This window comes from Hypanus sabinus, unplaced genomic scaffold (genome assembly GCF_030144855.1).
Source record: "Hypanus sabinus isolate sHypSab1 unplaced genomic scaffold, sHypSab1.hap1 scaffold_1399, whole genome shotgun sequence".
NCBI lineage: Eukaryota > Metazoa > Chordata > Chondrichthyes > Myliobatiformes > Dasyatidae > Hypanus > Hypanus sabinus.
Window position 1 is genome coordinate 1,969 of NW_026779471.1, and position 21,980 is coordinate 23,948.

Consider the following 21,980-nt stretch of genomic DNA (forward strand, 5'->3'; position numbering starts at 1 on the left):
AGTGTGTAGAGTAGAAAAGGGCATATACCAAAGTTCTTATTGTTAGTTCTGGTTTGTTAAATTGCAATCTGTTATCTACTATCTATTTTCTATCATCTAAGGATCTGTGCATTGCGGGAGGATCATCAGAGATTGTCCTCGATCCCCTTATCTCATCTGGCTCCATCTGCTCATCCCCTGCCCACTTGGTTCAATCTCTGTCGAGCCTGTATCCCACCACCTGAAAGATATATATCAACCATCTTGTTCAACCTCTGTCCAGTCTGTATCCCACCACTTCAATGATACATATCAACCATCTTGTTCAACCTCTGTCCAGTCTGGATCCCACCAACTCAATGATATATATCAACCATCTTGTTCAATCTCTGTTCAGTCTGTATCCCACCACCTGAAAGATATATATCAACCATCTTGTTCAACCTCTGCCCAGCCTGTATCCCACCAACTCAATGATATATATCAACCACCTTGTTCAATCTCTGTCCAGTCTGTATCCCAAAGCCGCAATGATATATTTCAGCAATCTCTCTTTCAAACCTCGTCTTCTTTGTGAAATTTTGTTTTGCATCTTTTCCAGGATATTTTTATATAGACAGGACTACTAGAGGTTTAATTGAACACAGCACGTGGCAAGGTAAAAGCAGACATTTCAATTTTAGTTTCACCGTTACAAAATGACTGCAGTATTAATCTTTGTCATTATGGAGCTCATAGCATCTGATGTTGAGTTTGTTATTTCCTTTTTCGGTTATTTTGGGTGAGCCATTTCCTCCGTTTCCAGGGTAACAGCCTGTCAGAGCTGCAAGAAGAGTTGCACTTCTTTATCGCTCTGTGGTCACCGCCTCTCAGCGTAGAGTGGCCTAGGGAGCAAATGTAACAGAGTGATAGTGGGAGGAAAGGATGCTGTGAGCATTGACTGTATGGAATGCAATACACCAGGGGCGGAATGAACTGAGAACTAGCAAATTGTTTGGTGTGGGGTGGCATTTACAGTTTAGGGTGACCATCAGTTACTGTCTATGCATTGAATTGAAGAGGGAGAAAATACTACAGTTGCAGGAAATTTAAAGTAAAGAGGAGGAAGTGCTGGAGACTCTAAGCAGATCGGCAGCATCTTGGACAGTCTCAGTTCTGGAACTGGGTCTTCTACCTTTTGTCCTTTCAGTCTGATGTACTGATTTCCCAGCATTTTCTAGTGAATGGCAGGGCACCAAATGTTGTGGAACAGAGCGATCTGGGAGTACAAGAGTACAGTCACTGAAAGTGGACGGGCAAGTATAGAGAGCGGAAAAGAAGGCTTTAATCATGCTGGCTTTCATCAGTTAGGGCATTGAGTTCTGGATTATGGGCATTATATTGTTGGTGTCGCTACACAGAGTATTATGTACAGTTGTGTTCACCCTACTGTAGTAAATATATTATCAAGCTGGAGAGGGTGCAGAAGAGATTGCTGAAGATGTTGCCTGGACTACAGGGCCGAGTCGTAGGAAACATTTGGCGGAGCTGGGTCTTTAGTCCAGATGAGAATGAGGGTGACATTGTAGGAGTCGATGAAATCAAGATGGAATATAAATAATGAGGTTGGATGTGGTATTTTCCCCAGGATTCAAGATTCAAAATTGTTTGATGTCATTCCAGTACACAAGTGTAAAAGAGAACAATATAATTCTTAATCTGGATCCAAAGCAAGACAGAAAAAAAATAATGAAAGGGACCACAATAATAACAAAACATAAAGTATGATAGCTTAAAACGATTGATTGTGTGTCCATAAAGTGACGTTAATCACTGGAGTGTCTGGACATATGAGACTGACATTGATAATTCTTCTGCATGTGCCTTGCGCGTTACACACTTGGGCGATCATGGGTCTCCAGATCCAATGACTCCTCACAGAGTCAATGATATCTCGCACACTTAGATCTGTTAGTTCTTTCACAGTGTCCATATATTTTCTTCTTTGTCTTCCTCTTCCCCGTTTCCCAGGCATACGGCCTTGCAACGTAAGGCATTCTATTTCTCCCTTTGTGATGACATGGTGCAGGAATTTAAGTTTTCTCTCATTTAATGTTCTCATTAAAGAACTTTTTGTATCTGCACGTTGGAGTACCGTCTCATTAGTTACCCTATCTCTGTATGATATTTTCAGCATTCTTCTAAAAAACACATTTCTGTTGCTTCTCAGTTTCTTTGGAGTTCAGGTGTTATAGTCCATGTTTCGGAAACATACAGCAAGATTGACCAGATGCAACATTTCAGTAGCCTAAGCCTTGTTGTCATAGAAATGTGTCTGTTGGGAAAAATGGGTTTCATTTTTTGGAAACACGAGTTAATCTGCAGATGCTGGAAATAAACAAAAACACAAAATGCTGGCAGAACTCAGCAGGTCAGACAGCATCTATGGGAGGAGGTAGTGACGACATTTCGGGCCATAGATGCTTTCTGGCTTGCTGAGTTCTGGTAGCATTTTGTGTTTTTATTCATTTTTTGGAAGTTGGTTTTGGCAATGGCAATTCTTCTTTTTATTTCTACTTTACTTCTAGCATCTTTTGATACAAAGCTACCAAGGTAATTAAAGCCGATCTTTTCTTTAATCTCTTGGTTACCAATGGACAATTGGTAGTTGGGAGTATCCTGCCCATTTTATATTTCCATATATGTGTTTTTTTTTACCGTTGATGGTTAGACCAAAATCTGCACTTGTTTGTATTGCTTTGTCTAGGAGGATTTGTAAGCATTCTGCAGCAATTGCTATTAGGGTGGTATCATCTGCATATCTTATATTGTTGATGTAAACATCTCCAATTTTTATCCCATCTAGGTCTTCTATTTCTCTGAGAATCATTTCAGCATAGATATTAAATAATTCCGGTGAGGCAACGCATCTCTAACTCCCCTTTGAATATTAGTCCAACTGCTTATATTATCAACAATTTGTACAGCCACTGTTTGATTCCAATATAAATTTTGAATAAGTTGTTGGTCCCTTCCGTCAATGTTTAGTTAAGTGAGAATTTGAAATAGTTTTTCATGTTACACTTTGTCGAATGCTTTAGTGAAATCAATAAAAAATAAAAAGACATCATTTTGACATCAATTGCCCATTCTGAAAGCGTTCGTGGTATGAAAGTTGCTTTCCTGGTTCCTCTATCCTCCTTAAGCCCATATTGCAGTTCAGAAGTTTCTGGCCTTAACTTGTTTTTAATTCGACTCAGAACAATTATCAACAAAATCTTTATTATGTGACTCATCAGACTGATTGTTCTATAATTTTCGCAGTCAATAGTTGCAGGAATTTTAGGCAGAGTTATAAATACTGATTTCAAGAGATCGTCAGGCAATACAGCAGACTTATATATGCCATTAAGCTCTTCAAAATAAATATCTACTCCCAGATCTTCTGGGGCTTGTATCATTTCCACTGAAATTCCATCAGGTCCAGAGACTTTACCATGCTTCAGGCCTTTCATTGTTTTAGTTCTTTCTTCTTTGGTAATAGGTGGGCCAGGATTAGGATGTTTATTTTATGGGGTTCCCCTCTATTATCTTCAAAAATCTGATCTATATACTGAATTCAACTCTCACATACTTTATCTGGGTCTGTTAGGATGGATCCGTCTGCTGATCCTGTGCATCCTGTAGAGGAGGTTTTCTAAATTGCTGTAACTTCCTTAATTTTCCTGTGCATTTATTTGCTGTTGTTAATATGACCTTCTACTTCATTGCATTTTTGATTCAGCCATTCTTCCTTTCCAATATTGCCCAATCGTCTGGTCTGTGACGTTGATTATCTGTCTATAAAGTGACATTAGGCACAGGAGTGTATAGAACTGTCAGGGAATGTTAACCTAGTAGTGGGTGGGGTGTGGAGGGTGTAGTTACTGAGCAGAGGTGTTGATCAGGCTTACTGCCTGTGGAAAATAACCGTTTTGAGACTGCTTGTCCTGGCGTGGATGTTACAGATCCACAATTCCTTTGAGGATTGAAAGTTGCGTTCCTGGTAATACCAGATTTGTAAAGAGATTTTTGGGCTTATTGACCATTAGGAAGAAGTGACGGGATATTAACGCTAAAGTTGTAAAAGTCACAGTGATTCCAAAATATGCAGAATTGTGTGCAGCTGTTGTCCGAACTTGGAGGAAAGATATCGATGAGAGTGGAAGTGTGCAGGGAAAATTACACGGAAATTGCTGGTGTTTCAGGAAATAATTATAGTGATAGTTTGAACAGGTTAGGGCTTGATTACCTGGAATACAGGGGAATGAGGGGGTATCCGAGCAGGGTTCCAACTTTTCTACGCCATTTTCCCCTACAATTAAAGAAAGGGTCCATGGGCCCGAGGTTCCAAACCCCCGCTAGAAACATAGAAATCGATGATGGTATAAAAAGGGTGAATGCAGGTATGCATTTTCCCCTCATGTTGGGTAAGATAGTGAACTTAATTGAGAATGTGACACATTTAAAGGGGTTCTGAGGGGGAAGTAAGAGATGAAGGTTCAATTGTAGTATTTGAGAGATGGCTGGGTAGTTACATGGATGAGGGAGGTTTGGAGGGCTATGGTCTAGGTGCAGGGGGCGAACATGACACGGACTGGATGGGCTAATAGTCCCGTGTCTGCGCTCTGAGGGCTCTGTGAATTTAATTTGATCGTTCGACACATATTCGACATTTGTTGCCGACAGATGGTATCCAACAATGTGTTTTTATTTTGGACCAGCGTCTGCAGTGCCGAGAGTTCTGTAGAGCCGGAACCACCATGAGATTTGCTGAATGCCCCTCGTCAGGGTAAAAACAACCAGTGGAATTTTAGGATCACCATCACAAAATGGTTGAATGTTCAGTTCATCTTTGCCGTAATGTCACACTGAGTTTGTTATTTCCCCTCTCGGTTATCTTTGCGAGCCACCTCCTCTGTCACCAGGGCAACAGCTCGCTGGAGCTGCAGAGAGTGTTGAACATGTTACTGACTCTCAGCGGAGAGACAGGGGCCTCAGCAGCCGCGGCTGATACGAGGATGCTTTGAGCTTTCACTGGGCGGGATGGATGATGTCTGTGTTGGAATGAAGAAAGAACTAATGATTGTAGAGATTGCATTTATGCAATTTTGTTCACTGTGTCAAACATCTTGCAGGCTGTCAGTGTTTTGTGCATGAAAAGAACAAAAATATCTCCTATACTTATTATTTTGAAATTTATATTTACAACATTTTGTTCCTGTTACGTAATGGGAAAGTGGCTGCTAATTGACCCGGGCTACAGCGCACTCAACAATAAAAAAAGTAATGAACAAGTGTGCTCAGAGTAACAGTGGAGACAAGTTGAAATGTATCAGCACCCTCTTCGTGACCCAATGCCCATGTTTCCCGGCTGATCCCCGTCCAGAACAAGGATCAACAGGCTCCAGTTCTGTCACGGGTTGGTGTGGGAGGGTAAGTTTTTGAATTGGGATTAGCTGAGACGCTGCCGCATATTACCGGCAGCAAAGAGCTCTGGGAGAGTTGGTGCTTCAGATACAATCTTGGGATGTGGTTTCCAGGAATATGGGACTGTCAGTGTTTGGGCTTCGGTCTACGTTGGTGCTTTTACAGAAGCGGCTGGATGTCCCTCCTTCCGCAACGAAGCAGACGTCTCCGGGGGCTGGATATTGGAAGCGGCTTCTCTCAGTGTGAAACGTGGGAACACCCACCTTGAGATGTGGAAAAGATGTGCGAGGCGGGAGTCAAAGAGAAGCTCGAGATGCTGAAGATGGAACAGAACATAGAACAGTACATCACAGGAACAGGCCCTTCGGCCACAGTGGTGTGCCAGACAAGCTGAAAAGTAAATCACCCCCCGCCCCTCAAAAAATCTAATGACTCCTACCTACACAATGTCCAAATCCGCTCAATCTTCCTCACACCCACGTGCCTATCTAAACATCTCTTAAAAGCCTCCGATGTATTTGCTTCCACCACCATAACAGACAGCGCATTCCAGGCATCCACACCTCTCTGAGTAAAACAACTTACCCTCACATTTCCATTGCATCTACTCCCTCACACGTTCATTGCATGTCCTCTGGTATTAGACATTTCAAAAACAGCGAAAAGATACTCCCTGCCTATTCTATCAATGTCTTTCACAATCTTATAAACCTCTATCAGATCTTCCCTCAATCCCGACCGCTTCGTGGAGAACAACCCGAGATTTTACACAGAAGAAATGGATGACGTTTGAAACCATTCTGACGAATGGTCAGGAAACCGAATCGGTAACTTTTTTCCCTCTCCCCGCAGCTGCTCCTTACCTGCTGAGCGTTTCTAGTGATTCCCGTTTCTCTTTATTACATTCACCCTGGAACATTTTAAATCTCCTGCCAATGGATCAGCGCACCAGCGCTCGTTTTGTGACAGTTGATAGAAAAGCGAAGAAACCACCGCTTTTCCCAGTACATTATCCTGGTCCCAATTGTCCTGTTTTCTCCCCTGAAAATGCATTCAGTATTGTTGTTGATAACAAGGTTCAGAGAATAATCCGAGGAATGATAAGCATTATGCATGTGGAGCATTTGATGGCCCTGGGCCTGTGTTCAGTGGAGTTCAAATGGTTGGCGGGTTAAGACAGGGGTGATTATTTACACCGACTGAATGACAAGAAGTTTGGTTGCAGTGAGAATAGAGAGGGTGTCTGGATTAGACGGAGAGTCTGGGATCTGCGAATAAAGAATCTCAGAATAAAGAAGCTTCACTTTAAAACTGAGATGAGAGCAATTACTTTAGCCAAATGTTGGTTGATCTGTGGAATTTGATGCCACAGAGGGTGGTGGAGGGTGTCGTTGGGTACATTCATGTTATGGATTGCTAAATACGTTGCGTGCTATAGTAGGGAAGCAAGAATACGGTGTTGGGAAAAAATCATCCATGATTGATTATGCAGCAGACTAGAATGACCGAGTCACCTAATTCTGCCTCTATGCATAATGATTTTTTATCTTATACCATGACTGAGTGATGACTTCTTTTTATCCCATCACAGACAAAGGAAGATCTTCAGATGCTACCAAGCAACACACACAAAATGCTGGAGGAAATCAGCAGGCCAGGCAGCATCTGTGGATTAGAGTAGAGTCGACATACAGATGCTGCCTGATCTGATGAGTTCCTGCAGCAATTTTATGTGTGTTTCTTTGTATCCCATGTCAGGTTTTGTAAAGTCGAGGGGCAGTTACAGATTTCTTCACTCGCATCATTACATATGAGTTCAAGATTAAGTTCCAATAAGCTTAATCCTCTGTTCTACTTTGTATGAGTAACATGCTTCATTATCTCTCTGGTTAAAGGTTGACCTGACCTGCGAGATTTATTGGAGGAAAAGCCCACGACTGGAAGAAAATCACAACTGAAGACGAGGGAACAGCAACAATGAACCAGCCCGAAGACGGAGAGCACCAAATGGAGAGAACCCATCTGACTTGGCGTTTCCATTGATTCAGTCAGGGGAAAGATTGGAGAGTCTTATTTACCCGAACACTGGTCCTTTTGGTATTACATTTTTGTACCAAGGAAGGTAGGAAATAGCTGGAGTGGGACTGAATCAGCCTAGGAATACCAATATGCGTCTGTCAGACCCAGCTGCACTCACTGCAGATTTGCTAATTACTCTGTGAAGCCACGCACATTCCCTCATATTGTTTGCTCATTTCAAACTCTTATCAGTTCTGCTTGTTTATTTGCTTGCCTGTGTTACGTCACATTAATCTGAAAATGTGTTGAGAATTTCCTCCCTTTATAAGAGGCCACAGTTTTTTTCCTGTTCTGTTGATTGCGGAAATGTGGAATTACCGTGAACTGCAGCAACATGTCATTGACTCCTCTGTCTATTGCAAGCTGCAATGATACACTTGCCCTCGAGTATATCGTCGAGCAAGCCTCTGCTAAGAGCAAACCCTCTTGAAGCCAAATGTCCCAGCACCATATTTCAGTCTTAACTAGCAAATGCCAAACAATAATTTACATTTGTATACCCTGTCGCCATCAAGTGCTTTTCTACTAATAAATTGTCAGAACGTACGAACCTGTGATTAAGCATATTTAGGTTTTATAATGAAGTTATGTTCCCATTTGGCCCTGTACCAAAGGCATGGGTTATATCTGTACTTGGGATGAATAAATGTCCCTGCAGCCAGGACTGCTGGAGCTGCCGAGGTCGGATTAAACTCAGTGGTTGCGGGTTGGGAAACAGAGCGTTTGGTCAGGTAATAGAAGAGTTGATATAAAGGTAGATGCAAAGTTCACAGAGACTGGTGGAAAGGTCGGATGTGGACAGGACATCATGTAGTCAGCTGGAAACGTGTTTAATTCAATACAATAAGTATTAAGAATAAGAGTAACTTAGAACATGGATGGTGCATATTATCACCATTACACAGACCTGACTGTTATAAGGGTAGGATTGGTGTTTGATGCTTCAGTTTTTAGTTGTTTCAGAATACATATGGAGGATTGTCTTTACTAATTAGGAATGGTATCACAGCTACATAAACAGAGAACATCAACGTAGGTGAAAGTCAGAAACGGGAAGGAGGCTATCAATCTGGGAGCATTCTGTCAGCCTTCCCGAAAGCCACTGGGATAATGAGAGCAGATAACTCGGCAGTTTTGGGAAAGGTGCAAAAGCAACAAGGTTGTTGTCATTGTTGACCTCAACGTTCCTGATGTTGATTCCATCTCCTTGTTCCAAAATGTGTCAAAGGGCCAGAATGCGTTATGTGTCCTGGATGAATTCTTGACATAGTATGTGGCTGGGCGAACTGGAGGAGCTGCCATACTCGATCTAGTATGAGACAATGATGCTGGTCAGGTGACAGATATTACGATGCGTGACACTTTTGAGATAATGACCACAACACCTCAACTTCTATCATGGTCATGGACACGGATGGTAGCGGACGATACGAGGCAGTATTTAATAGTTGCAATGGTATTCGAAGCATCTTGGGAGTGTAAATTGGGAAAAACAGTTTCAAAGGGAAATGCACAATGGAACTCTGAAGTTTGTTTCAGGAACACTTGAATGCGGTTCGGGGAAGATTTGTTCCAGACACCGTGAAAGAATGTTTATATAAACGAACCGTGGTTCACAAGAGATGAGAGCATTTAAGCAAGAAGGAAGCATTATTTAGGTTTAGGAAGCAACATTCAAGCAAGGCTCTAGAGAATTATAAGGTCGCCTGGATGGAACTTAAGAAGTGATTTAGAAGTCGAAGGGAACTTGAGAAGTCCTTGGGAAGTAGGATGAAGGAAAGCCCAAGGCGTTCTACATGTGGGTGAAGAAGAGGAGGGTGAATCGATTGAGTGTAGGACTACGCAGGAGCAAAGGTGGAAACGTGCCGGAGGATACGGTGACAGGTGAGGTGCTTAACGAATGCTTTATTTTAGTGTTACCAATGAGATGGACAGTGATGGTGACGATAGCATAACATTGTCATTCTGCTAAGAAAGAGATGTTGTTCATTCTGCCAATAAACACCACGTTACTACAGGAAGTGACGGGGGGTGGTTACGGGGCACTGATAATGATCATTGCATCCTCTCTGGCCACAAGGGTAGCAACACATGATTGGAGGCTGTCAAATGTTGTTCTGTAATTCAATAAACAGAATGGGCTTAATCCAGGGGATTATAGACCAGTGTGTGTTACATCGGGGGTTGGAAAACCCTTGGAACGGATACTTGAGGACAGGAATTTTGAGCATTTGGAGAAGCATAACCTTACTACGGGTTATCATTTTGGATTTTTGATGGTGAGTAGAGAAAATGGAAGGGGATGTGCCCGAGACAATTTTCCACAGTACGGACCAGTCACACACAGAATATCTACCAACATTTGTGTCGACAGAGACTGAGTAGGAGTCACCATGGCATGGTGCATGGAAAGTTGTGTTCAACAATACTTTTTAAGGTTTTTGAAGATGATTGTCAGTGAGGATGGGCGAGTGGATGTTGTACATTGAACTTCAGTAAAGCCTTTAACAAGGTGCCTCATGACAGCTTGGTCTGGAAGACAAGGTCCCATGCGGTACAGAGAGAGAAAGTTAGATGGATTCAAAAATTGCCTTGAAATTAGTAAGCAAAGAGTGATGGATGAAGGTTTCTCCTCAGAATGGAGGCGCGTAAGTAGTGTTGTACCGCAAAGCTACAAGTTGCAATATTTGATATTTGTTATTTGATAGCAATGAATTGAATGCAGGTGCACAAGGCTTGACTGGTAAGTTCGTGGATGACGCAAAATTAGTAGATGGTACCCACGGTGAAGAATATCGTAGCTTGTAGGGGATCTAAATGGGCAGATGAGTGGTATATAGATTGCAAAACCAACATGAGCAGCAACGGTTTCATGCAGCGGCTGGTGATTATGTGCAGGGACCTGCCAGAGGAAGTGGATGAGGCAGGCACAATTGTATAATTCCAGAAGCAGTTGGGATGTGAAGATGGAATAAAGAGGCCAGGAGGGAAATGGGCTCAACACAGGAAATTGGGACCAGCTCTGTGGGCACTGTGGTCGGCATACTTCATCAGTAGGATGAGCCAGATATCACTGGACAGACGTACAGGCATGGTGTGGGAAGTGATGTTAACAGGGAATGTTTGGTTCCTAAACGAACTGCTGCTCAGATGCAGAGGATGCAGATACTGTCACATTTGCACATTTGCACATTTGCTCTCTGACACACTGCTTGTTTTGTGTAATTCAGGGCATCACCAGCGGGTGGAGCTGTCGTGCATCGCGATCAAAGTGTAAACAAGACGACGAAAATCGACAATCATCAGTCAGAATAAGAATGGCTACAGGTATGATCACCGGGATCTTTATAATTAAACTTCTGCCCTGTTGGTGCACAGTAGTTCAGATGAAGAAACTTACACAGGCGCTAACAGGGCAGAGAAGTTTTATCAAACATTGATCCCACTGGTAAAACGGCTTTGTGTTCCAGTTCCAGCGCAGGGACCTGACACCAGTAATGGTCGAATGACTCCGCTCACCAGGCCAAGCTTCACCTGAGTGAAAGGAGCTGGAGACCCTGAATCAGCAGGTTGAGAGTGAAACAAATACAGGAATGAGACAGCGGTGTTGTTTGTTACGTAAAAGTCCAGGTTCAGGGTTTGTTGTACATCAGGGCCTGTTTAGAGATGAAAGACATCTCCAATTTTCATTTATAAAATTCAGAGACAGGTGATAAGTGCATTTCCGGGATTTCAGAGATTCTGTGATAACAAAACATTTCAGGATTCGGCAGGGCAGCTATCAACACCCCTCTTGTTGACAAAGTAGATGAGGGGAATTTTCCAAACTCTGTTTTCTGTAGCCGAGCCGAGAACTTTGCCAGACTTGGAAATGGCTGAGGATCAGGAGACCCTTCATTTTAGATAGACTTGTGGTCAGCTTCGGAGCATCACTGTCTGGTTTGGAGGGGCTACTGCACAGGACCGAAAGAAGCTGCAGAAATTTGTAAATCTACTCAGCTCCATCTTGGGTACTAGCCTACAAAGTTCCCAAGACATCTTTGGGAACCAGGGTCTCAGAAAGGCAGCGTCAAATTATTAAGGACCTCCAGCACCCCAGGCATGCCCTTTCCTCACTGTTAGCGTCAGAAAGCAGATACAGAAGCCTGAAGGTACACACTCAGCGATTCAGGAACAGATTCGTCCCTTCTGCCATCTGATTCCGAAATGGACATCCCATCTTTGGACACTTGCTTACTTTTTTTTGATATAGAGTCTTTCTGTTTTTGCATGATTTTAAAGATCTACTCAATATACGCAATTGGTTTATTTGTCTTCTTCTTCTTCTTCTTCTTCTTCTTCTTCTTCTTCTTCTTCTTCTTCTTCTTCTTCTTCTTCTTCTTCTTCTTCTTCTTATTATTATTATTATTATTATTATTATTATATATTTTTTTATTTTTTTAATATTTCTTTTCCCTGCTAGATTATGTATTGCATTGAACTGCTGTTGCTAAGTTAGCAAATTTCACGTTACATGCCGGTGATAGTAAACTTGATTCTGATACTGTTTTAATACCCCAATCCATATCTGTGACCAAATGGGGAACCTGAGGTCTCATAGTCCCTCATGAGATGATCTGCTACTTGAATTTAAATTCCAAGTATCTCTGATAGGAGACCCGGTATAACCTGTGACCAATTGTCTCTGTCTCCTGTAAGCATTGTGATTGTGCTCAGCTCTGTGATTCCAGGTGGAATAAAATAGAGATTACAGCCTTGAAACAGGTCCTTCTGCCCAAATAAATGCTGTTCTAAATGTCTCCGAGCTTGTCCGATTTCACAGCTGCCCAACTAAATGCTGTTCTAAATGTCTCTGAGCTTGTCCGATTTCACAGCAGCTTTTCCCATGTTTCCCTTGCAGACTTATTCTATCTTTTTTCCTGCCCACATCTTTTCTCAACTTTGTAATTTTATTTGTTTTTACTACCTCATCTGGCTGCATGGGTAATTTATACCCATCACCTACCACGTGAAAAAGTGTATATACCACCTTCGGTCCATTTTAAATTTCTGCCCTCTGGTCTCAGACTCCCTTACCCTGGGAAAAACACTGTCTACACCCTGATTATTTTATGTACGTGTGTAAGGTTTCCCTTCAAGCTCCCGTGATATAACCAGATAACCATATAACAATTACAGCACGGAAACAGGCCATCTCGGCCCTTCTAGTCCGTGCCGATCACTTACTCACACCTATCCAAACTGACCTGCACTCAGCCTATAACGCTCCATTCATTTCCTGTCCATATACCTGTCAATTTTTACTTTAAATGACAATACCGAACCTGCCTTTACCACTTCTACTGGAAGCTCAATCCACACAACTACCACTCTCTGAGTAAAGAAAATACCCCTCGTGCTACACTTAACCGTTTGACCCTTAACTCTCAAATCATGTCCTCTTGTTTGAATCTCTCCAATTCTCAATAAAAAATACTATCCACGTCAACTTGATCTATCCCCCTCATTATTCCCTATCAAGTCCCCTCTCAACCTTCTAAGCTCCAAAGAATAAAGAACTAACTTGTTCAAACTTTCCCTGTAACTTAGGTGGTGAAACCCAGGTAACATTCTAGTAAATATCCTCTGCCTCTCTATTTTGTTGACTTCTTTTCTATAATTCAGTGACCAGAACTGTACACAATACTGCAAATTTGGCCTCACCAATGACTTGAGCAATTTTACCATTACATCCCAACCCCCATACTCAATGCTCGGATTTATAAAGGCCAACATACCAAAAGCTTTCTTCACCAGCCTATCCACATGAGATTCGAAAAAAAAAATATTGAGGCTCCAGTCGGTCTTGAACTCACAAACTCGTGGTATAACAAAACCAGTGCTCTAATTCACAAAAAAAAACAAACAGCCCCATCCAGTAACGTACTTGTCAATCTCCTCCTCACTCTTTCGAGCTGAATACCATCCATCCTCTAGATTAACAATTGCAACTGTATGTAAAGCTCTCTCAGCGTGTCTTTAAGTTTAGCTACTAGAAATGCACCCAAGACTCTTCAATTGCCAATGACTTGTATAGTTGTTCCATGACGATCATCATCCAGGAGACGGGATGGGACCCAGGGGACCAGGCTTCAGGGGCTCAATGTTATGGTCAGTCTGTAACCCAGGGGAATGGACATTGTTCATCACAAGGCAATGGTCAATCTTTGACCCAGGGGACTGGACATTGTTCGTCTCAAGGCAATGGTCAGTCTGTGACCCAGGGGACTGGACATTGTTCGTCTCAAGGCAGTGGTCAGTCTGTGACCCAGGGGACAAGACAGTGTGTGACAAAGCAAACAGAGAACGTGTTACCTACAGGATCGGACCATGAGTAATGCAATGGCGTGTCTGTGTGTGACACAGGTGACTGGACAGTTTGTGATCCAAGAGATTTATGTTTATTTATGCTTGATGATCCCAGTGATAATTCCCGGTATCACCTGATGCCGTTCCATTAATAACCGTTGGTTATCAGGGCATTCAACTAATGCGTATTCCGATAACAGTATTACTGTGTCTATACACTTCTTTTTCTGGGAGTGGATGTGTCCAGACACTGGTTTGTCGTGATGGTCACCTAGCAGGAAGTGTGGTTCACATTCACCAGCACAGTCCCACTCCAAATCTAGTCAGTCAGAGTCTCGGCTTCATTGCAGACACCCATTGTGAAACCTTGTTCGAGTATAAATCACTCCGAACCTGCTATTCATCATTCACTTCCGATGGGAAATTAAAGCGGGTACGAAAAGTAGTCAAGAGGTTTTTACTAGGCAACTCACCGAGGGAAGATCATCGGGACGCGGGAAGCAAGGTACCAAAACAGGGTCAGATTGAGAGCAATGTCACAATGGAATGTGACAGCCGCAGCGGAGGAGGAGCAAAGTCAGCCCGTAGACAGTTACGTCAGAGACACCGAGCAGGACCTTGGAAATGGCACAAGCGAGGCGACTGCCTGTCAGCTCGGAAGCTCACTGAACACGGAGTTGTCAACTCCCAAACAAGAAGCGGGTGAGTGAAATATGAGGGTGATGTGTTTGCAGATTGAATCAGGAAGCAGGTAAATGTGATTCCTTGTTGGAGGGTTGTTCAGAGAGGGGAAATGTGTTGGTGTGGTGTATGTGGTGTAGTGAGGCACCCGTTACCCCACAACATGAAATGCAGCTATCTGGATAAGTGATTAGTTCCAGGATTTGAGTTATGGGAAATGTATCCGCCAGGATAGAGAGAGTATATCTCTGGGAAGCGACTATTATGGACAGTCCCAACATTTATTGCCCATCTTAAACTGAAATCAGTGAGTGGGTGGGACGGTAGGAGAGACAGGTTACTACTGAATGTGGTCTTTCTGGTAACGTCATGCCCAGCGCATTGATGGATCGGTTTTAAGGGCGATACGTGTTTTCAGCTGAAAGCAGGTCAACACTGAGATTCAAGACGTGACTGGTTTGTTGAGCAGGGCCAGAGCGGTGGAGACAAGCGATATTTGAGTTTGTGACTACATTCTCTTTTTATATTCACAGAGCCAGAGTTTACAATCTCCGACCTCCTGGCAGAGGGGGGCGAGTATCGACTGTACCAGCTGACAAAATTCTACAGGGACAGACTCAAACAAGCGATTGAAGAAAAGGTTGAAAAACTCGGTTGGATGTTGACAAAGGAGGGACATTTCAGTAGAGAAGAAAATGAGGTGAGTGTATTTAGTGTATTGTCACTGAACTGCTGGTATCAGAGGGAATAGTAATCGATATTAATCTCCTGCACATTCTAGTTCTACATGGTAATGGAAAATTTGATCTCTGACTTGTCTTCAGCAGATCTGTTTTCAGCTGCTAAGGTGGGGAGCACTGGGAACAACAGGTTCAGCGTCACATTTTCCTCTCACACCTGCTGCATTTATCAGTGTGAAATAAGAGCAGTGGCTGCATATCTGGACTGTTGAACAGACATTCAGTCTGAATTTAATATTGCATCTTATCAGGACCATTGGTCAAATTCGCCTCAGCTTATTAATCCAGGATGAATATTAAACTGTCAGATTGTAAATTGGACCAACCGGCTTCACTGTGGTACTTGAGGGAGGGAAACCTGCTAACCACAGCTGATCTGGTCTCCATCTGAGTTCCCAACGAGTGGCCGACTTGTTATAGAAATAGAAAAGTACAGCACAGAAACAGGCCCTTTCGCCCATCTATTCCATGCCACACTACTGAAACTGCCTATTCCTATTGACTGCACCGTGTCCTGGCGCTCTATACCCTTATCATTCTTGTATCTATCCAGTTCTCTCTTAACCGCTTGTACCATTTGCACTGCTACCTCGTTCCACACTGTCACCACCCCCTGAGTGAAGAAGTTTCCGTTCATTTAACCTATCTATAACGCTCATAATTTAGTGAACCTCTATCAAATCGCCCTTTAATCTTCTGCGTTCCAAGGCTTAAAGCCCTAAACTGTTCAATATTTTCTTATACCTCAGATCCACCAGTCCTGGCAACATTCTTGTAGATTTGCTCTGTACTCTTCCAACATTCTTTGCATCTGTGCTCTAAGTAGATGATTGGATCTGCACACAACGCTGAAAACTAGACCTCACCAACGTTTTATACACGTTCAACATCACATCTCATCTCCTGTACTCAATACCTTCATTTCTGAAGGCTCATGTGCCAAATACTTCCTTTCCGATCTATCTACCTTTGCTGCCACTTTTAATGATTATGGACCTGCATTCCCAGATCACTTTGTTATACCACACACCTCAGTGCCCTACTGTCACTGTATAAGATCGATCCTGCTTGGTCATTCCAAAGTGCAACACGTCTCACTTGTCTGCATTATATTGCATCCGTCATTTTCCAGCCGATATCTCAGCTGGTTTAGACACCACTGCAAGCTTTGGCCGTCTTCTTCACTCTCCACCACACGTTCCCACTCTTGGTACCAGCTGCAAATTTGCTGATCCAGTTAACCACATGTTCATCCAGATCGGTGATGCAGATGACAAACAACAAGGGACCCAGCACTGATCCCTGTGGCACCGCACGAGTTACAAACTCCCAGTCAGAGATTCAACAGTCTATAACCACTTTCTGTCTTCTTCCAAATAGCCAATGTCAAATTCAAATTACCATTTTACCTTGAAACCTGAGCAACTGAACATTCTTGCCCACCCTCCTATGCAGTAGCTTGTCAAAGGTCATGCTAAATTACATGGAGACAACACCCACTTCCTTGAATCCGTGAATCCATGCACTTTCCTGGTCACTTCCTGGAAGAACTTTAAGATTGGTTAGACATGAACTACCGCACGTAAAGCTGATATCTTATTGCCCCAAAAATCAATAGGTTGTCCTAAAAGAGTATATATATCAGACAAACCTTTTGATGAACCATTTTACGTTATTAGCTAGCCTACCTTCACATTTCATATTCTGTCCACTAATGGCTTTTTTGTTGTTTTCTGCTGGTTAGTAAAAGCTTCCCAGTCCTCCAGCTTTCGACTATATTTTGCAATATTCTCTGCCCTCTCCTTTGCTTTTGTGCTGCATTGACTTCCTCGTCAGCCACGTTTGATCATCCTCCCTTTGGAATAATTTTTCATCTTTGTGATTATCTACCTCTACCGACGCCTTCCGAATCGCTACGAGAATCTTCATCTATTCCTCACCTACTTTGGTGTTTCCTCTGCTAGTGTCATCTTCCAATTTATTTTTGCCCAGACTGTAATTCCTTTATTCCACTGTAACACAGATGCATCTAAATTTACCTTCTCCCTCCCTTTCTGTTATTTTATGATCAATGCTTCTTATGGGTTTATTTACCTTAAGCTTCCTAACAAATCTGCTGCAATACACAACACCGGATCCAGATCCGCTTTTCCTATAGTGGGCTCAACCACAGGCTTCTCTCAAAAGCCATCTCATAGGCATTCTATAAATTCCCTCACTTGGGATTCAGCACCGACCTGATTTTCCAAAGCTATCTGCATATCGAAATACCCCATGACTATTTTAACACTGAGCTCTTTATTTGCCTCTTCTCTTTCCCACTGGAATTTGTAGCCCACATCCTGGTTACTGTTCCGTCAAGGTCATTTTTCCTGTGCAGTTTCTTAACATCTACATCATCCAATCCAATATCACCTCTTTAGAAGGACTTCTATTTTTCTACGAGAACGGAGTCAAGCCAACCGTTTCACCTACCCGCTTGTCCTTTTGATTAAGTATGTATCCATCTTCTTTTCGCCACAATTCAGTGATGCCTGCCATCCTCTCACTCTCCCACTCTTCCGTTCTTGTTGTCGCATCTTTTTTGATGTAATGTTGCACACTTATGTAAGTTAATCACGTTGAATATACAGCAGGGTGTCAGTAAAATCTTATACTTACAGAATATTGATGTAGAATTTCCTTCAGTTACTGTTTCTCTGTTAATGACTGAACCCAGGGAGGATGAGACAGCAGCCCAGTGACTGCATCTGTTCTGAAACTACCAGGACCATGAACAGATATTTTCCTCCACATTCCCCATGTCTGTCTGTCTGCTCCACAATATATTCATTGTTTTCTTTTATAGAAAGTCACTGAGCTGACAGAGAAGGGAAACCGGGCAGAGAGTTCCAGACTCTTCCTCAGTTTGGTGATGGGCAAAGGCTCCCGGGCCCGGAGGGCGATGTGGGAATCCTTTGTGACATGGAGGACTGAGTTACCGAAGTTGGACAGAATACTGAGGGAAGTACAGGAGCTCGGTATGTTAAAACCACGCACTGAACACAAAGGCACATTGAAATAAACAGTTTTTATTATTCTAGCTCTGTTTTCATGGACATTGTTTTGATTCAAACAGGTCCTGATCCACAAGAATACATGGACATCGGCCAAGTGTTATCTGAGTTACCCTCTCATCTGATAGGTGAGTGATGAAATGCAGAGTTCAAACCAGATCTCAAATGTTTGACTGTGAATTGCTGGAACCTGGGAATCAAAATTCACCATTAATCATTCGCTGATCTCTGGTTCGGTGTACAATTCAGAGAATATCTCGCTGCAGCCTGAATATCCTACATTGCATTTTTCTATTAATCCAGCTGTTGGGTGGGTGTGCTGAACCCTTCACTCCTGTTTCTAATGCTCAAGGAATGCCCACACACCTCAGGCGGGCTCCTGATACACTTTATCGTCCAGCTGAGGTGTCTTTTCTACATTCAGACCTTTCAGATTCCGAAGCCCCTTGCCCTTCGTAACAACAGCTACACTCAATTATGTCTGCTGATGCTCTTTACATTTTGTAATTCCCCTAATGACTTCTACAGAGTGTGTCTGCCATTTCCTTTTCACCCATTACGACATCTACAACATCATTTTTCAGCGCTCCGATATCGACCCTCTCACTGTCTTTTACTCTTTATATATCTGGGAAAGAAAAAAAATACTTTGGTATCCTCTGTTTTTTTATTGACCATACCCTTGCATTTACTGCGCATTTCATGTGTAGACCTCGGAGAATCTATATCATAGTTGCATCCGACATGACGCAGGCAATAAATTCCAGGCACCCACCACCATGTGAAAACTCGACCAATGTGCTGTAACTTTACCCAGTCTAACCCTCACCAAATGCCCTCTGGTACTAGACACCAGTCACATGTGAAAAAAAAACAACAAAATACAGGCTGTGTACCTAAACTCTCATCTCTCAAAATTGTACTCCTCAGTCAGATCTCTATTCTAACTCCAGAGTAAACAAACCAAGTTTTTCAAACCTCTACTTGTAGCACATGTCACCGAATCCAGACAACACCCTGATGAACCTGTTCAGCACCCTTTCCAATCCTTCCAAGAGCTGGACAATCAGAAGTGAATACAATACTGCAGATGCTCCCTAAAACCGTAAGATCCAGGGAGAGAATTAAGCCATTCGGTGCAGTAAATTTGCTCTTCAATTTCTCCCTACTCCATTATCCCAGTAAACATTGACACTCTTCCTAATCAGGAACATATTGACCTGCATTTTACATATACCCAATGACTTGTCTTCCTCAGCTGTCTATTGCAATGATTTCACAGATTCACTACCCGCCAGCGAAATAAATTTCTCCCAATGTGGGTCCCCGGCAGCCAGGACAGTTCACACAGTACTCAAGCATGTTAATTTTCTGTATGAGCCTCCCATGTGGGATCTTGTCAAACATCCGACTAATATTCAAGCAGAAAATATCCATGTGTAACTTCATCCATCGCCTTTGTCACCTCCTGGAGGAACTCAATCAAGTTAGCAAGAAACTACACCCCCCTCCCCCAAAGCCTCACTGCTGAACCCTAACCCACCTCAAACATTCTCTCTTTCATACTCCCATGGGGCAGAAAATATAAAAGGCTGAAGGTATGAACCGACAGCCTCAAGGACAGCTTTAATTCTGCATTTATAAGACTGTTGAATGGTCATCTACTATGTTATTATTGGCTTCTTAATAATAAATCCAATATGTATGTATGTATGCATGTATAATTGTAACATCGTTCATCTCGTCACTAATTACCACTCACATGATAACCACAATAGACATAGAGAAGTGCAGTAAGAATACAGTGTTGGTATGAACGGATTTAAGGAACAACTGCTAATAGATTATGTAATTCGATAGCAAGCCCTGGGGTAAGCAGAAATCTTTCAACATTATATTGTTTATCAAACACCGGTTGATTCTGAGACAATCCTGACGGAAGTACTCGGCCCGAAACGTCGACAGTGCCTGTTCCTGTAGATGCTGCCTGGCCTGCTGCGTTCCACCAACATTTTGTCTGTGTTGCCTGATTCTGTCCCTCGTGTGTTTAAGAGAAGTTCCTAATATATATAAAATGCAACAAATCTTTGTGAAATTTCCACAACGTCTGATGAAGCATCGGCATGAAATAATCGCCCTATTAACATCCACAGAGGAACAGCCACTGTTATAAAAATAAATGGAGGTGTATTCCAGAGCGACTTCCACAGCTCTCTGTGGTTTTGTCTAGTTGTAAACCTGCTTTCTAATTTACTGAAACGGACAAAAATCAGGTATCAAATCTGAAGAAAAAATAATAAACGAATTATACTTTGACACAGCTGTACAGGGATGATTGGAAATTAGTTGTTCTTGCATCAGTAAAGCTAAAACTATTAATTCAAATACTGGAACTAATTTCCAAAGAAACCGTATATAGTATATATAGCTATGCATGTCTGTGTGGTTCTATAAAATATTAAACTACTTGTGTAGAAATAGAAATATAAAAGAGATTAGTGAGTCACTATCGACGGGTTCAATGTCCATTCAGAGACTGGATGGCAGAGAAGTTATCCCTGAATCGTTGAGTGTGCGCCTTACTCCGATCCTGTACAGTAGTCCCCATGAACCAGACGGTGATGCAGCCAGTTACAATGCTCTGCAAGTTACACCTGTAGAAATATTCGAGTGATGTTGGAAAGTCCTGATGAAATATAGCCGCTGTTGTGCCTTCTTTTAGCTGCATCGATATATTAGGCCCAGGTTATATACTCATAGAACATAGAACAGTACAGCACATTACAGACCCTTCGGCCCACAATGTTGTTCCGACCCTCAAACTCTGCCTCCCACATAACCCACCACATTAAATTCCTCCATATACCTGTCTAGTACTCTATTAAACTTCACCTGTGTATCTGCCTCCACCAGTGACTCAGGCCGTGCATTCCATGCACCAACCACTCACTGAGTAAAAAAACTTCCTCTAATATCCCCTTTGAACTTCCCTCCCCTTAAAGCCATGTCCTCTTGTACTGAGCAGTGGTGCCCTGGGAAAGTGGCGCTGGCTGTCCTCTCTACCTATTCGTCTTAATATCTTGTACACCTCTATCATGTCTCCTCTCATTCTCCTTCTCTCCAAAGAATAAAGCCCTAGCTCCTTTAATCTCTGATCATGATCCATACTCTCTAAACCAGGCAGTATCCTGGTGAATCTCCTCTGTACCCTTTTCAATGCTTCCATATCCTTCCTATAGTGAGGCGACCAGAAATCAGTGTGGCCTAACTGAAATCCACAATTAGCTCTAAGGTTATATTTTCATCAACGCAAGGAGGATTCAGCACTCCGGACAAGCATATGCAGTTCTGATAAAGGGTACGCATCACTGAACGGAAATAAAAGCAGAATCCATAAAAATGAAGGAACTATCATAGGAGAAGGAAGTTAATCAATGGAAGAGTGTCCTGGCTTGCGTATCTAGTCATCCGGGCCGCAACGTCCATGGTCGACTCTGATAGGCGGAGGCATCATAATACAGTGCCCCACACTCCACCTGCCAGACTGATCAGTAGCAGTTGCCAAGACTTCACCACCTTCTCCACACACACGATGTACACCACTGATACGCTTATGGTCTCTGCCATTCACGGAGATTCCTTTCCATCT

The 21,980-nt window shown here is 42.6% G+C and overlaps 1 protein-coding gene across 3 annotated transcripts in view; it reads left to right on the top strand.

Annotated features, from left to right (window-relative positions):
- Positions 1-557: 557 nt before the first annotated feature.
- LOC132386927 (NACHT, LRR and PYD domains-containing protein 3-like) overlaps positions 558-21,980 on the top strand; it is a 28,171-nt gene continuing 6,748 nt past the window's right edge. Inside the window, exons 1-6 of one of the 3 annotated variants that reach the window (XM_059959284.1) lie at positions 558-637; positions 7,323-7,549; positions 10,737-10,833; positions 15,069-15,235; positions 18,124-18,295; positions 18,394-18,459. In XM_059959284.1, coding sequence (XP_059815267.1) covers positions 10,824-10,833; positions 15,069-15,235; positions 18,124-18,295; positions 18,394-18,459 — 415 coding nt within the window. In that variant the 5' untranslated portion in view covers positions 558-637; positions 7,323-7,549; positions 10,737-10,823. The other 2 variants (XM_059959283.1, XM_059959282.1) reach the window with 2 other exon arrangements.